The sequence below is a fragment of the Chionomys nivalis genome, chromosome X, assembly GCF_950005125.1.
Source record: "Chionomys nivalis chromosome X, mChiNiv1.1, whole genome shotgun sequence".
Taxonomy (NCBI): domain Eukaryota; kingdom Metazoa; phylum Chordata; class Mammalia; order Rodentia; family Cricetidae; genus Chionomys; species Chionomys nivalis.
The window spans coordinates 27,785,514-27,802,909 of NC_080112.1; the positions used below are offsets into that span (position 1 = coordinate 27,785,514).

At 38.4% G+C, this 17,396-nt stretch overlaps 1 protein-coding gene across 1 annotated transcript in view; it reads left to right on the forward strand.

Moving 5' to 3' along the window:
• The first annotated feature begins 271 nt into the window (after positions 1 to 271).
• The window catches only part of Tspan7 (tetraspanin 7), a 101,578-nt gene continuing 84,453 nt past the window's right edge, over positions 272 to 17,396 (forward strand). Inside the window, exon 1 of the mRNA XM_057760255.1 lies at positions 272 to 403. Within this exon, the coding sequence (XP_057616238.1) occupies positions 323 to 403 (81 nt within the window). The 5' untranslated portion in view covers positions 272 to 322. The remainder of the gene's footprint in view (positions 404 to 17,396) is intronic.

Here is a 17,396-nt window from a genome sequence, read left to right on the forward strand (position 1 = left end):
TCTGAGAAAGGTTGCCCTGACCTCCGCCCCATCCTCTAGGCTCTCGGGTTCACTCGGTCCACTAACTGTTGCAGCCTCCAGCTTAGCTGGAGGTCTGTGCCCAAGCTGGAGTACAGGCTTGGGCTGCTTTCTGAGCCTGCTCCTTCTGCCCAAGTCCCGCAGGGTGCGCGCTTATGCACGCGCCTCTCCCAGCCTGCGCGCGCCCGCCCGGGAAGCTTGGGCTGCACGCGCCCCGCGCCCCGCCTCCCTTGGCCCCGCCTCCTCCCCCTCCCGCGCGCCGCCCCGCCGCCCGCCGCCACCGCCGCCGCCGGAGCTCTGTAGTATGGCATCGAGGAGAATGGAGACCAAACCTGTGATAACCTGTCTCAAAACCCTCCTCATCATCTACTCCTTCGTCTTCTGGGTGAGTGCCCAAGCCTGGCTGCTGGCCGGGCCACGGTCCAGCAGACCGTGTGGTGATGCTCTTAGAAAGAAAGGTGGAAGGAAAAACCCAAACCCGAAAGCCAATCTTAGACGGTGGATAAGGAGACAGGCGCAGGGTGCTGAGTCGGGGCTAAGGGAAGGTAGGGTGCAGGTCTGGGCTGCTTCGACCCTCGATTTTGCCTGACGAAAACTGTAGTGAGCTATGTGGTGGCGATGGTTGCAGATTTTTGACCCTTCCAATATATATATAATTATTTATATATAATAATATATATATATTATTTTTAATGCATTGATTTCTTAAGCTCCCAGGACAGGGTCAGTCCCTGGGGAAAGTTGGGGATTTGTCTGTTTTCTCTTCTGGACTCCTCTCTCTACCTTACCAGCTAGTTTTGGAGGCCTGTTGGATCTAACCTGTGGCGGGTTGGGAGCGGGCTCAGGACAGCGGGGTTTGATCCCAGATTCCAACTCAGTCCCAACCCGGTGGGGCTGCGGGAGACAGTCGCCGGCAGCCTTCTGCCTGCCTGGACAAGGGCGATCAGTCTCTCAAGCGCACTAATGCGGGACAGGCGCCGCCACCGCGTGGAGGCGCACGGAGAGGGTCTTACATAAGCAAGGGGTTATGTATCTTTGAGCGTACTCAGTGAGTTGGTCTTAAGACCCCTTTCTGGTTCAGTTCCACCCTTTACTGTTTCCATCTGGTCATTGTGTTTACTGTGTGAACCCAATCTACAGTACCTAAGAGGAGGACCCCTACTACCTGGTGGCTGCGGTAGCTCCCCAACTCTGTTCCCCACCTAATTGGTACTGCTACTAGTCCTTGAGCTCAATGCAGAAAGGTGACGTCAGCCCTTCAGCCCGGGCCGGCGTTGGGTTGCTTGGTGCACCTCGCTGAGGGATGCTTCTGTGTGCAGGAGGAGGGAAAAAAGGGGAGGAGGGGGCTCCGGGCTTATGCCTTACCTCATCCTGTTTGGCAATTCATGGAATCAGTGCAGCGTTGACACTGCAGTGATTCATTTGCAGAGGTGGGTGGTACCTAAAGACCATTCCCAGTTCTTTCACCATGTAGATGCCCCCCCCCCCGTTCCCTCTTCCCACCTCAAGCCATAGCCACCCTGCAAAGGAATGAATTCCCCCCCCCCCATAATCTGGGTCATTCTGGCTTCCAATATAGTCATTTTGAAACATGAAGCTCTGTTTAAAAAAATCTTCTTGCCTTTGGTTGTTTTTTCCTTGCCTTTTCCACCCCAATATTAGCCCCGTTTTTTTATTCAAATGTGGAGCCCAGTATTGAATGAGGTACCTATTCTCGGACTGATGGTAAACTGAATTGTTTGCAGTAGCCAAGACAAAAGCTGAGATTTTTTATATATTAAAAAAAAAAATCCCTAATGTGTCTAGGCTTTCGTTGCTACTGATGTTGGTGATACTTCAGGTCTGGAAAGCCATGGAGTGTGGCAACAACGCAAACCAGGGCTCTGCAGTGACACAGAGCAGCATGATCGAGACAGCCCACCACATAAGAGAAACATGGGAGTTGACTTTTTTTAGCCTGGATTCAACACAGGTTGAATCATCTCAGTAGTGGGACTGTGGGCTAGCTATACATTCAAGGATCTTGCTATGTATGCCTGAATAAAAAAAAGCGGTCATGCTTGATGACTATCCAACTTCGCAGTAGCCATTGCTGGGAACTGGTTTAGCCCTTTATATACCTCCTTCAATCTGTTGTTGTTTTGCGCTTTGTTGTATACACTTCCTATTTGTTACTGGAGTAAATCTATGGGTGATTATGTTAGGGTCCTGAAAAAGAAGGCTTATGGTTCATGGGGAGGAAGGAGGGTTGTTTTCTGAGCGGCTCTGAAGCCTGGTAAAGGAGGGGTTGCTCCAGGCTCCCGATTTTCTCATATGGATTATTTAACTCTTTTTGTTTCACAGCCTCCCCCCTCCCCGCTGCTGCTTCATGAACTCAATTGCTTCAAGTCTCCTAAAACATTTGAAATGATCACTGTGTTCTATGCCCCTGAAAGTTCCTCATGCTGGCATTTAAATTTATTTTTTGTACTGTCAGGATTTTCATGTTCTTAAGTATTTACACAAAGTATTTTTAGTAGTTCAAATAGGATTTAATGATCTTTTCACACATTTCATACTTTACAATAAAAAGAATGAGCTCTCTTTAGACAATAGGACATATTCAAGATGTTTTTTAATAAGCCATAGTTCAACTGCTGAGTTTTTTTTTAATGTACCTGGAATGTTGTTTTGAACAAAGCTGCTCTAGTCAGACATAATTCATATGATATATGTCATCCATTTAAAGTATGCTATATAAATATATTCTAAGCATATAAATAGTTTGCATTTTAGTGTGTTTGTTATCATTTTAGTGTGTTCATGGATACAATCATCACTACACTCCATTTTTGGTTGTTTCATCATCGAAATAACGATAAGAAACCTTGTTCTGTCCTTAAGATCCCATTTTCTCTCCCACTTGTCCCTCTCCTGGTGCCAGCCATAGGAAACCACAACTCTACTTTGAATTGCTCTAGATTTTACTGTTCTGAACATTTCATATACGAAATCACTTATTTGCCCTTTTGTGACTGATTGGTTTCATTTAGCATGAGATCTTCATGATTCATCCATGTTGTTAGTGTGTGTGTGTGTGTATGTCAGGACTTCATTTGGTTTTATGGTCAAATAGAATTCCATTTTGTGAATATACTATAGTTCATCCATTGATGGATAGTTGAGCATTTTGACTGTTATGGATGATGAGGTTATAATGACTTATGTGCTATTAGTTTGGGTATGTGTCTCTGTGTCTCTGTCTCTGTGAGTGCTTATATTTTCATTTTTCTTGGCTATATACCTGGGAGTCTGCATGAAATTACTAGGTCAAATAACTCTATAGTTAATTGTTGGAAGAATGGTCATACTGTCTTTCAGAGAAAGTGTCCCATTTTTATATTCCCTTCAACAGTTAGGGTTCCACTTTCTCTTTATGCTTGCCAGAATTTGTCACTATCTGGCTATTTAATTGTAGCCATCCTAATACCTGTGCATTTATACATCTTACTGTGATTCTTCTTTGAATTTCCTTAATAAATGCTAATGTTGAATATTTTAAAATGCTTGATGATTGTCGGTCATCTTTTGAAGAGATACATATTCATATTGTTTGAACATTTCATTTATCTTTTTATTATTGCACTATTAATCAATCATATATTCTAGGTACAAGCTCCATCTTTCTTTTTTTTTGTTTTTTCGAGACAGGGTTTCTCTGTAGCTTTGGAGCCTGTCCTGGAACTCCCTTTGTAGACCAGGCTGGCCTCGAACTCACAGAGATCTTGCCTGCCTCTGCCTCCCAAGTGCTGGGATTAAAGGCATGCGCCACCACCGCCCGGCAAGCTCCATCTTTCGATTCTGTGGGTTCCCTTCTTCTTAGTGGTCTTTTGAACTATGAACATCTATATAAAAAATGTTTATATATACATGTATGTTTATATATGTATGTGCATATATATATATATATATATGAAGTGCAAATTGATTGGCTTCTCGTGTGTTGCATTGTTCATGCTTTTGATCTTATGTGGAAGAATCTTTTGCCAAAGATCACAACAATAACCCTTTAAAAACTGTAAGAGTTATTTCTCAGTTCAGTAAATATATTTGATATATGACTATTTCTTGAATACCAAGTACTATGTCTGTCACATGGTAAGTACTCCTTTTTTTTTTTTTTACATTTCTGGAATTGTGCCCTGTAATATAAAAAGGCTGACTTTTCACTCTTTTAAGGCAAATATGGAAAGATGATTAGTCAGAATTATTTACAATGTGTTCTTTGTGAGTAGTCTTAATTAGACTTCTTTTACTTGAATTTAGGTTTAGGTGTGGAAGATATTTTATCTTAAAATGGTCCTAAGTTTGTAGCATCAACAAGTACTTTGGCCTATGCCAAACCAGAAGACTACCATTATGTAAAGGAGATAATTGTTTTTATCTGTATTCTTTTATTTGCAATCACTCTCCCTGGCCGCCATATTTTGTTAAAGTTTTGATTCTCGACAGGGCACAATCTCTCCATATTTGGCCATGTCTAAAGACTTTTTTGTTACATCTGGGATGGATTCCACAGGCATTTAGTGGCTAGAGACCACAGGTGTTGCTAAGCAGCTACCTGATGACTCCTTATAGGGGTTGAGCCCTGCCCAATATCTGGCTCAAAAGGTTAATAGTGCCCATAAGAGTAGTAAGCGCTGTGAAGAAAAGGAGAGGCCGAATGAGAAAGTCACTGTATTTACCCTACCACAGCATGTTCAACACAATTACCTGTCAGAAGAAAAGCATTCCCTATGACGTGCCATAATGGTTTGTTTGAAGACTAAAGGTAAGTGACTCTTTATAGACTGTGTGCTCGTGGATAGGACGGTTTTCCTTCCAGTTCAATGACATCACCTGAGTGCTGATAACATAATCTTACTTTCCTTGATTTCTATGTTTTATTTTCAGGTTTGGCGTTAGAGGGAGGAAAACACCTAGGAGTAAGTTCTCCTGTGCTTTAAAGACTCGGAACAGTATTACATGGGAGTTTACTTGGGGGATATTTACATTCTTATTAAATGAATGAAAACTGAAACTTAGCACCATTCCTGGCTTAGTTATTTAACACACCACAGCTGAATAGAGCTATCCATAGTGAATTAAATGTGTTCTTTTTCTTCACATGTTGGTAATGACTAGGGAATTTTAAAAGGACTTGCTTACAATAAAGACTGTTAAATCATTATATCTTTGTGGTCTCTTTTATCAGATATTTTAGTGAATTGTTATTTAACTTAACTTTGGATAAAAATAATCTGTCTTGCTCTAAATAAAAAGAAGTTTCTAATTTTCATGAGAAATGTAATTCAGAAGCAAACAAGAAAACTTTCTAAATGTGTGCTTACCAGAAAACTGTTTTGATTTATAAATTTTTATGAACTTTAAGTACTCATCTGAGTTCTGAGGTAAGATTTATGTTGACTACATCTGAACAGTCTTTTGAAGAGAAATGTTCTTTGCTTCATTCTAGTGAATATTGGATTTGTTTATTTTATCATCTATGAATGTAATTAGCTTGCTAATGGTATTGTTAAATATGTTAATGGTGAAATATCAGTGATTTCTCTTTTTCTTTATAAAATATCATTAATCATTTGGGGGTAATTAAAATGATATTATTTTTCTCTCTTTTCGTCTACAAACTTTCAGTGATTAGGTTTAATAAAGAGGGGAAATCTTAAAGAGAAGGCCCTAATATTTACAGAGTGTTTGAGATTGACACATATTCCTGACAAAATTTTTGCATGTCAGTTCACTTCAGTCAACATTCACTGAATGTCGTCATGTACCAGATATCATTTATTCTATAAGATGTTATCTGTTCACTGCATGCTGCATTTGGCATTTCTGTTGGGTTAATCAGTAATACAATCACTTCCAAATTGTTCATTATTAGATATTATCTAATTGTTGTCACATTATAGAAGTTGGAAATTTAGTTCCTTTGAAACCCTCCTTTTCTCTCATAGTCACATCTTGCAAAGATGTTATCAGTTTATCACACATCACTTTGTTTAAGCAGTGGGCTGTGATGAGGTGACAAGAAAAATCTCTTTATAGTGGAGCCAGCCATGTAGTATGGATATTATGAATACTTATACAACTTTTGATTTTCTCTGTAATTAGCAGCCACCTTGATTTTTTCCCTTGCATTTAGAATATTTACTAAAATTCATTTCCATATTTTTTCAAGAATTATATATCTGTGCTTAGTGTGTTCAAGCACTGCATGTATCATTTGTGTGGCCTAGTGTTTCATTTTGGCTTTCAACGTGGACAAATGTTCTCTGGACTTCTGCTATGTTGAATCCTCAAAGTTCCTAGATGTTTGTTTGTTCTATTTCTTGATTTTTTTTTATCTCTTTATTTTGGTAGAGCAAGCTTTCATTTAGTTTTCTTTCTAAAAAGGTATATGGGAAGTCATACAGTGAATCCTTTACAGATGCAGAACTCCTACTTGATGCTTTTATTTGGCTTGACAGTTTGGCTGAATATATAATTGTAGTTTATAAAACACCCTCAAATTTTTACTATCTACTTTCTACCAAAGTCTCCTTGTTATTAATGTTGAAAAATTAATTATTATTATGATTCTTCTTGAATCCTGTTTTTCCCCTCTGGGAGTTTTTTTCTCGCACATTTCCAATGCTCTAAAATTTATCTCTGAAGATATTAGGAATTTTTTTATTTAAAAAAATGTTTTTCTTTATGTCTTCTTTGTTTCTTCCAAACTATTTTTTAGACCACGTTATAATCACAGATTTCTGGGGGATTCTGTTAATTGTTTCATGTGTGTTTAAGAGGGGGTCATTTAAAACACATTTGGAAGCTGTTAGCATGAATCTATTCCTGTTTGTTGTTTTTAAGTTGTGTGGCTTTGTTGGGCTAGATGAGTTTTAGAACTAAGATCAGTGTTTTTATGTTTGTGGTTTTTCTGTTCGTCTGATCATATGGCCCACAGGAGAGTCCTTTCATTTTCCTCTGAACCAGAAGGTAGGGATATGAGAGACACCACGTGCAGTATACAAATGTCCATTGTTCTTCTGTTTCTGGTTCAGAGACTTTCTGATATAGTCTCCAAAGAATACATCTCTGAACCTATGGTAGAATGAAAGAGAAACCAGAGACAGGAAGTTGGAGATTTCCTAATTGCTCTTCAAAAAGTGTTTTACTAGATCCTTCTAATGTCAGCCTCCTCCCTAATGTCAGCTGTCTATGTCTTCTGGAGGTGCTTGGGTATAAATACTTTATTCTAGGCTGTCCAAAGACACTGCCATATTTTTGTTAGTTCTCAGGATATCCATATGGTTTTCTCTTCCACTCTCTTTTTTTTTTTAACTGTGGGTTTTTAAAAAGATCCTTTTAGTGTCGTGTTTGTGGAATTTTGGGAGTTAACCAAGATAAATGGATATGTTCAATACATCATCTTTAACAAGAAGTCTTTTCTATCTATATTTATACTTTGCATTCTATTAATTACATGAGTTGTTGATTCTGATTGATCGTATAGAACATCTAAAATGGTAATAGTTGGATTATCATAAGTATTGGTACACATACACACAGGGTTAAAATGAACCAAGAGACTTAGGCGTCATAGGCCAGCAGTTTATCCTATTAATATATTTTGGAAAAAAAACCCTTTTGGGTGACAAGGAAAATATTCTGTGTTGGAATAGGCTTACTAAAGTCCATCCTTGAAAAGGTCATCAGGTTATCAAGGAGAGAACAAATAGGAACGAAGCCCTGAAGGTTTCTGGTACTTTGTCGTCACTTCTCATTTCTTTCCACTAGGAAATGACTCAGTGTAGTGTTTTCTGATTTAATTCAGACTTTCCTGGACTAATGTAATGTAGTTGCATAAGAGTTTAGCATATGATATGTGTGTGATAGGAGAGTTGATGTTAAAGCACTATTTTTATGCTATTATGGTTATGGTGCATCTATATGATAATCTGGAATCTTCTCTTTTTTTAGGCAACTTAATTCCTATATACAATGTGAAGTTAGGACATGTGTACTATCTTCTATACCATTTGGGGAACATTAAGCCATTTCCCCTAGTAGTTGCTTAGAAACTAGCTGAATTTTTAATCAAAATCAAATGAAATTCATTCATCTTAATCCCAGGAAGAGTTATTGATTTGGCATAGCTGTGTGATACATTATGATGACTATGATGACTCATTGGCTCTTCAGCATTATATCCTGTTTTAAGTAAGTATCTCAGAAGGTACTGAGAACTGGAAGTCATTTGTGACTGTTTCTTTGTTTAAACATACTAAATCCTTGAGATCGATGACTAATGTTCTGCCAAATGTACTGGAAATGCACCTTAAAAATATATTCTTGAATTTTTCTACTTTGCTTCCGTTACAGCAGCTTCTGAGCTTTTCTACCACATGGTAGAAAGCAGATCTGTGGATTGATGTGTAAACTCCTTCTGTTGGCTGTTATCCCCCTTGCTGAGATAGATGCTTTTCATTCTTGGCAGAGCACTTTATTCATCTCTATATAGTGCCTCAATATTCATTAAGAAAAGGATGAGTGTAGTAGGAAGCTGCTTGTTTGTTTTCCAGCTGCCCAGACTCCCAAGATAACCGCACAGAAACTGTATTAATTATATCACTGCTTGGCCTATTAGCTCTAACTTCTTATCAGCTAGCTTTTACATCTTAATTTAACCCATTTCCATTTATCTGTGTATTGCCACGTGGTTGTAGCTTACTGGCAAGTTTCGGCATCTCTCTCTGGTGGCTGCTCCATGGCTTCTGTCTGACTCCACCTCCTTTCTCCCAGCATTCAGCTTAGTTTTCCCCACCTAACAAACTTCTACCTTGCTATAGGCCAACCCAGTTTCTTTATTCATCAACCAATAAAAGCAACACATAGAATGACCTCCCACACCAGATGAAGGGGAGAATAAAAGAGGAGTTTTTCCTTTCATTGTTTTCTATTTTTGATCAGTTGAATATGTAAGCATTTTAAACAATCTAGTGATAAAATCAAGAATCCTATTCTGCCTTAAAATATTTTCTGTAATGACTTTTGAAGGTGAACATTTCCCATCATCTATTTTAGAAGAAGTTTGTAAGTATCCATATTAAGAGATGATTGGTTGGGTTTGGAATAGATACTAATTGAACAACTTAAATTGGTGATTATTAACCCATTTTATTAAGCAGAAGAACTGCCTGAAATGTCCTAAAATAATGTCTAAACTACATTCTAAGACACCATGATTCAGTTTGTCCAGATGGGGTTCCAGCATTCATAGCTTTGAAATAAATACCTAGAGATTCAACTGTGCAATTAGGATTGGATTGTAAACCCGTGATCCTGAGAACACATAGTAGCTAATAGCAGGCCATTTCATCTTGAGTCTCTTGGATTGATGTAGGATTTCCCTCTGCGTGTTGTGATTACCATTAATGAATAAAGAAACTGCTTTGAACCTATAGCAGGGCAGAACTTAGGTAGGCAGGAAAAACTAAACTGAATGCTGGAAGAAAGAAGAAGGACTTAGAGAGAAGCCATGTAGCCCCGCCAGAGCGTTGGTGATCATCAAGATATTCATGAATTTGTAAATGACATGTAATATCTAGAGTTGGGCAGTGGTGGTGCATACCTTTAATCCCAGTACTTGGGAGGCAGAGACAGGAGGATCTCTGTAAATTTGAGGCCAGCCTGGTATACATGGTGAGTTCCAGAACAATCAGAGCTACACAGTGAGACCCTGTCTTAAAAACGAAAGAAAGTATGAAGGAAAGAGAAGAAAAAAGCAAAGCAAAACCAAAGCAAATGTGTTACCTATTTCTTTTAACAACAATATAACTTAGCATATTTAGTGTTACCCAAAGTGGCACACATGAAAATCATATTTCAAAAATGGAAAGTATCTCATAATACCAAGAATTAGACTCTCAAGGCAACTGAAATGTCTTTACTGCCCTATTGGGAGACAAAGATTGATTATTTAATAGATATTATGAGCAGCAGTAACCATCAACCTCAACAATTAAACCTATCCTAATAGATGACAATTCAGTTCAATTATGATGTCCAGTTTGTTTTGGAGAACATGTTCAGAATTGTAAGGAAAAACAACATTCAATTCAATACCAAACCAATCATCAGCAGATAAACACACTTGACACAATCAAGAACAGTCTTGCACAATGACATGGATCAATGGTCAAGGGCACTTGGCATCCAGTGATGTAAACCTGAACCCCCTAGCTGCACACTGTGTGCACCCAAACGCACCAAGGATACTGATGATGACGAACAATGTCATCAACGTGTGATGTTTGTAAGGTCAAGAGCAACAACTCATATCCCCATAATGAAAACCTTTCAAATACCATGATACCTTCAAAAGATATACTTTAGTTATAAACTATGATTTAGTTTAGTGCCACCACTGCCCAACTCTAGATATTACATGTCATTTACAAATTCATGAATATCTTGATGATCACCAACACTTGACTATGGTGGGTAAGCACAGATTTTTTAAACTCTGAAGAGAGGACAGAGTCTCACAGAGATTATGTGATTCACTTAATGTTATAAAACACATGTCCAAATCAAGACTTCTCATAAATAGAGTTTGAAATCCCCTGCAGTAGAAGGTGATTGTCAAAAGAATAGCAAGTGTATGATATAGTAGGATATAAGAATAAATTGGGAGGGATAAAGAATTCTTAAAAGCTTCATCAGAGTTGGAGCTTGAATCCAAGTAAAAACAGGGAATATGGATTCCCATTCAATCTCAGTTTTAGTATATGTTGGGTTCACTTCCAAGCCAAAGGAAATCCGTGTCCAATCACTGGAAACAGGAAGCTCTCAAATGGTGTTTGTGGGCAAAGTTCTAGCTCTGTATTCTTGAGGAAGGAGTACCAACTATTATTTTTAACAGAAATTATTTCCATCCACACAAATGTACTAACAGGAAAATGTTAACATAGTTTTAGTCGATCAGGAGTTAGAAAAAAATTTTTGATTACATGTATTTATTTTCTGACTTTGGATTTGGGAGACATGGTTTCACTGGCCTGAAACCCCCATTGGACCAGCTTCAAACTTGTGTCTCGAAAGTGCTGGGACTATAGAAGCAAGTCACCATGTACCACTATTATTTGTGATTTGATTTATCTTTCAAATGCATAAATGCAAAACATTAAGATGGAAAAAAAGATAAAATTGTCTTTTTATAGCTATAGTTTTTATATGCTGAAACTTCCTGGAGAGTCTAGTACAAAGCTAAGAATTTGATATGCTGGCCTAGATACAAGGTAAGGATGAACTATTAACTGCCTATCATTAGTTCATTATGCAAGCTTTAGAAGAGAAAATTTGTTCATTTGCAGTACCATCAAGAATCATGACTGCTGTAGAATAAAGTTAATAAGAAATACAAAGAAGTCTCTGATATGATGGAATAGAACAGAAATTTCATTGAAAATAAGACCTAAACAGATTTAAAGACACCTATATATTCTTTAGTTGGGAGATATAATATCATAAAATTACCAGTTATCTAAAGATTTGTTTGATATGTATTTTCATATAGAATGCTGGTAGAATTTGGGGAGCGAGGGGTAGTACTTGATTAAATTATATTGCTAATGTAGGAAATTCAGAAGTTTGTACCTTATATGATAACAGAATATACTGTTTAAGGGGAGATAAAGACAGACCTATGTAATCCTTAATTCCTGGCATCCATGCCTGTGTGCCACCCCTTCTGTTCCAGTGTCAGGAGCATCTATGGCTTGCTTCTCATAGAATATAAAAAAGTGATCAAATGTGCCATACAACTGAGTGACATAGGATTTTTACAGTCAGTCTTGTTGAGAGGCTCTGTCTCTTTCTGGCTTTGAAAACTTAAGCTGCCTTGTTGAGAGCTGCCTTAGAGAGGGCCACATAGTGAGGAATTCTGTGTTGACAACCGCAGGAAAAGGAAGCCTCCAGTTTGGCAATATGTAAGCAACTGCCAACAATTGGACAATCTTGGAAATGGATTCTTTCACCCACTTGAGCCTCCCAGGAGACTACAGTCCTACCTGATTCTTTACTGGGAACCAAAGGCAGATGATATCACTTAGACTCCACAAAAATCTATGGAATAATTAATGTATTTTGCTTCCTGTATTTTGGCATTATTAATATTATTATGAAATAATACACAACTAGAAAGTCACTAACTAATTCAGTATGCTATTGGTTTAGAAAGAGGTCAATAAATTACTAGAACACTGAGGAGTCCAGAAATAAGGGTGTGTGTATATTACTTAATAAACAAAACAGTATGTTTTACTAGTTTTAAATGCTGCTGGCACTAGTAGATTGGGAAAATTATGGGAGGTTTTGTTTAAATTACACAAAAAATTTCAGTTAGGTTAAGTGTTCAAATATAAAATAAAATAAAATCATATTTTTATATATTTACTATAAATATTTTTATCTAGAAGTAATAGATAGAGCCAAGCTAGTTGGTGCACGCCTTTAGTCTCATCACTCAAGAGGCAGAGACAGCTGGATCTCTGAGTTCGAGGCCAGCCTGGTCTATACATTGAGTTCCAGGACAGGTAGAGCTACACAGAGAAACCCTGTCTTAGAAAACAAACAAACAAACAAACAAACAAACAAAAAGTCATAGGTATAATATAGGTGTGAGAGAGACATCTTACAAAATTAGACACTCAGAAGCATGTAAAATATTGATGTATTTGGTTATTAATTTTTTAAAGGATGTAATAAAAGTTGCACTAAAGTCAACTAAATTATAGTGAGGCAAAGAACTTGTGTCATACTGCTTTCTTCATCTAGATATCTACACAAAAGCTCTTATTTACCTTCTATTGGAAGTCTTCTCTCAATGCAGACCAATGACTCTGTTTTCTGAGCAGTACTAAGTATACTTGCAGAATCGCTACTTTAGAGAAACAGTTGGCACAGCTTTTCTGTACAGGGCCAAACACTAACTATTTTCAGTTTCATGGGTCATGCATCTAATTAGTACCAGCAGTGTTAATGGAAGCCTGTGCAGCATAGATGAGACTATAGATAAGTGAGTAACCAAACTGTCTTTACCAAACCAGATGGCCAACCAGATTTGACTCCCGGACTGAAGCTGATTGACTCCTGCTCTATAGGATGCAGATATAAGGGAGGTCCAATCCTTTTCTTCAATAATTATAGTGTAAAATTTGCTATGGGTGTATGGGAGTGGGAATGAAGCAAGCCTCACATTTTCTACTTGAAAAGGCTACTTAGTCTGTGTCCCACAAAGTAACCACTAAATTACCTCAGATGTGAATACTTCAAAGTAAAATCCACACCAAATTTTGAAGATTTAGTGTAAGGTGTAAAAAAAAAAACCCTCATTTTGTATTAATTGTACATTGAATTGGTAATATTGTAGATATATTGGCTAAAGAAAAACTTATTAAGATTAATTTTCTGTTTTTTTTTACTTGAGTGTCATTCAGATATTTAAAGCTATAAATGTGAGCTGGGCGTGGTGGTTTATATCTATAGTCCATGTGCTCAGAAGCTCAGAGCAGCATTGCTATGAATACAAGGTCAGTCTAGGCTAGATAGGGAGTTCCAGGCTAACCTGGGCTACAATGTGAGACCCTGTCTTAAAAACATATGGCTTGCCTCTCTATCTCTTTTGGATAGCTCTGGGTTAGAAGTGTGGTATAGGTGTACTCCTGTTTCGTGGGACCAGGATGAGGTCCGCTGTACTAAAGAGAAAGGTGTGCCATGGATCAGGTAGGCATAGGCTTTATCATGGGTTAGTTAGGATTGTTTGGCTGGCACGAGGAAGACTCATTCATAGTTTGGAGCCTGTAGATGAGAGTGGCACTTTACATGTCTAGCCTAGAAGTAGTAAGTTATAATACAAAGGCAAGAGGAAGTGAGACCAGATTAGCTAGCTAGGAACTGAGATCTAATAATAGGGTGACCAGAATGAGCAATGGACAGCAGAAGATGGCTGCTTTAGGATTGGCAAGGACATTAGGAAGAATGAATGCCAGTGTTCTGTACTTCAAGAGCCTGACTGATGTTGATACCCTCATGGCAATGCAGAACCCTAAAGAACTGTTTAGAGCCTGATAGGCTGGGCTACGTTTTGTATACATTTAGTTTGAGATAGGTTGAGTCTCAGAAGTTTGCTGTGTTTTCTGGCTGATATTGGTGAAGTTCTTTGTTTTGGCCATCTCTGTACTGTATGGCACTACCCCCTCCTACCCTCCATGGTCACAGTTGGTTGACTGTGCATTGACTGGTCAGTGAAGCATTTGATCAAGAGAGCAAAACCCAACAGCCTTTTTATGCTTTCGAGTATGCAATAGAACAGAGAAAGCTTTGCAGCTGTTGGGCAAGGTAATAACAGACACACGCACGCCGGAGAGCTGGAATGGAACCCACGAAGTCTCAGTTAGGAACTTGTGTAGGTTCTTGGACAGCCCAGGCATGCCCTTCCAGCCTGCAAGTGGCTTTTCACTTTTCTGGGGAGGCCTGTCCAACTTGGGAGTGACTCCTAGGCTCCTCGGCTCCTTTGCTCTAAAATTGCTTGGCTGATGATGGAATGAGGCGGATGTTTGAAGTGGTTAGAAAGACAGGGGTGGACTTTCAAGCGCATTACAAGAGCAGTGTGGAGTTGTCAGACAAGGTTGGGGAAAGCCCATAAGGTCATTTAAGAGGCATGAGATAGTAAAGTTATCCTTTACAAATGCGCAGTACGCCCAGCATTCTAAGCACAGTTAATGCTCCATTGCTTGCTGATAATAGGTGTAGCAGCGCATTGCGCCACCGGTGCTAAAGGAAGCCTGTGTTTCCAGTAAGTCCTGTCTAAGGGATAAAGGTCCTCCTTCATGTAGCAAATTATTTGAGCAAGTTACTCATTAAGCTCCTTAATAGCAGCTGCTCTTTTGGGGGAGTGAGCTTTGCAGCTTTCTGAGTTCATATTCTCCAAAGATGTTTCAAGGACAAACAAAGAACTGCTTTGTGTGGTGTGTTCTTCAAAACATACAGGCCTAGAATACAGTGGGATGACCCACCCTGATGGCTTTATAAATGGTTTCAAAGGGCAACTTTGAGCGGTGGGTGCCTCAATAGCTCCTCCTTGCGCTCTGCGGTGGCAGGTGGTAGGTGGATCTCCTTAAAGTCTCAATGACCGATGGAGAAGAAAGGCTCGTCTCCATATTCTCAGGAACACAGGTCAGAGCGTGAGATGTGGGAAGTGACTCTGGGTGCAGAGCATCTCGGATAGCTTTTAGGTAAATATAGACAAAGAGGGCCTCATAAGTGAATACTCTGTTTAAGAAGCTATTCAAACGAGGTGTCTAAACGAACAACATGTGATATGATTTGCCACGGAACAAATACTGAGCAGGTCTCCACACAAAATGTTAGCAGTTATGGTTAAGAGGCAGAAGAATTTGTGAGTTCCTTTTTGGTGTGTTTTCCAAGGCTTTAGCGCTAAGTACGTGTAGAGTGTGTTACTTTTATAATGAAGAAAACAGGTAATGCTTCAAAAAGACACTCTACACGTTGTGTAGTATATGATTTTATTTCTCAAATATGGAATGAGTTTTAAATATGCATCATCTTGTTTATCATGGAGCAGCTCATCAACCCAGTCTACGTTTGTGATTGGATTAAGTTATGCACATCAAAACCAAATTTAACTTGATTTTTAGGTTTTTTTAAAAAGATTTATTTATTATGTATACACTGTTCCTCTGCATGTATGCCTACACTCCAGAAGAGGGCACCAGATCTCATTACAGATGGGTGTGAGCCACCATGTGGGTGCTGGGAATTGAACTCAGAACCTCTGGAAGAGCAACCAGTGCTCTTAACCACTGAGCCATCTCTCCAGCCCGATTTTTAAGTCTCACCTCTTCAAAATACAGGCAAATGCCTATTCCTATGGGACATTAAATTTCTGGGTTGGGAATAATATGATAATTGCTTGTTTGTCTATTAACCAATTTATCAAATCATACCATTATGCTGTGTTTGCCTTAAGCAGTTAGTTCTCAAAGAAATATGAAAAAAATTGCGGTTGGTGCTCTATCCTGTCCACTATATCTTAAATACAATTCATCAGTTGAGTCTATTTTTACATATTTAATTATATTAAATAGCCATAATTACTAAAAGACATCATCTTTACATCTTTTAAACTCCACATGAATGAATCATTCTAAATTGTAGTGTCTTGAAACTTAGCATTTTCTGGTGAGTTTCCATGTTTATACACATGGGTCAGCCATAAGAATTTTTAAGCTACCCCATGTAGGCCAAATCTACAACCACCTCTTTTGGAAACAAGCTTTATGTATTGTCTATGGATGTTTTCATGCCATAACAGTTATCACAGAAGATTGTTGTAGGGAAGGCTGAAGAACAACTTAGCCCATCCTACTTCAATCTTTGGCTGAGACTAAGAACTCAGTCAAGATGACACAAGGCAGATTAACAGGAGAATATATACACATTGGATTGATTTTAAATATATGTAGGGACCTTCACAAGAGAGCAACAATCTAAGACATGACCAAAGCAGGAAGCTTTTAGACTTTTAAACCAAATACCAATAAATATTTGAATAAATGATGGAACAAAGGGATCTAGACAAGGGATAGTGAATCCTAGTGATGTCATCAGAAGATATAATGGGGTGTAAAGATAGTGGAAGATAAGGGTTATTTCACTAAGTTTATCTGTATGAGTCCATTGTGGCATCAATTCCCAATATCTAGTGATTATGGGTTATTTCTTATTCGGGTTTGGGAATACTTCCCCTGCCCTCCGCAAAGAATCTTTATGGTTTGTTAACTGTACAAAGAAGCAGACAGACAGATCTTCTGAAGCTACAGTTTCTCAGGTTTTTCTAGATTCAGATGATTAATATAAGCAGTGAACAACTTTGGGATGCTATAACCACAACTTTTTCATTGTGTGCCATGGAAAATATTTACTATCTGTCCTTTACAGAGGTCTTTCGAGCCTTAGTTCATTCTTTATATAGATATGTTATTGTTTCTTCTTCTCTCCATTATTTATGAAAAGTTATTTTGATGAAATTTTAGATACACACACATATACATGTATGTGTATATAGTGCATCTCCTGACTGTGAGAGTTTGAGGGTCTCCAAAGTAGCTTATTGAACATTAACATCAACCAACTCAAGTTTCATGCATTTTGATCCTATTTTTCACAGTTAGAAACAGTAAATCCAAGATCGATATTGCTCTGTTACCTTCTAGGTGTTTTATTTAGCTGTTTGGAAGGAGATAGTACCTTATTGTTGATTAGATTATTTTTGT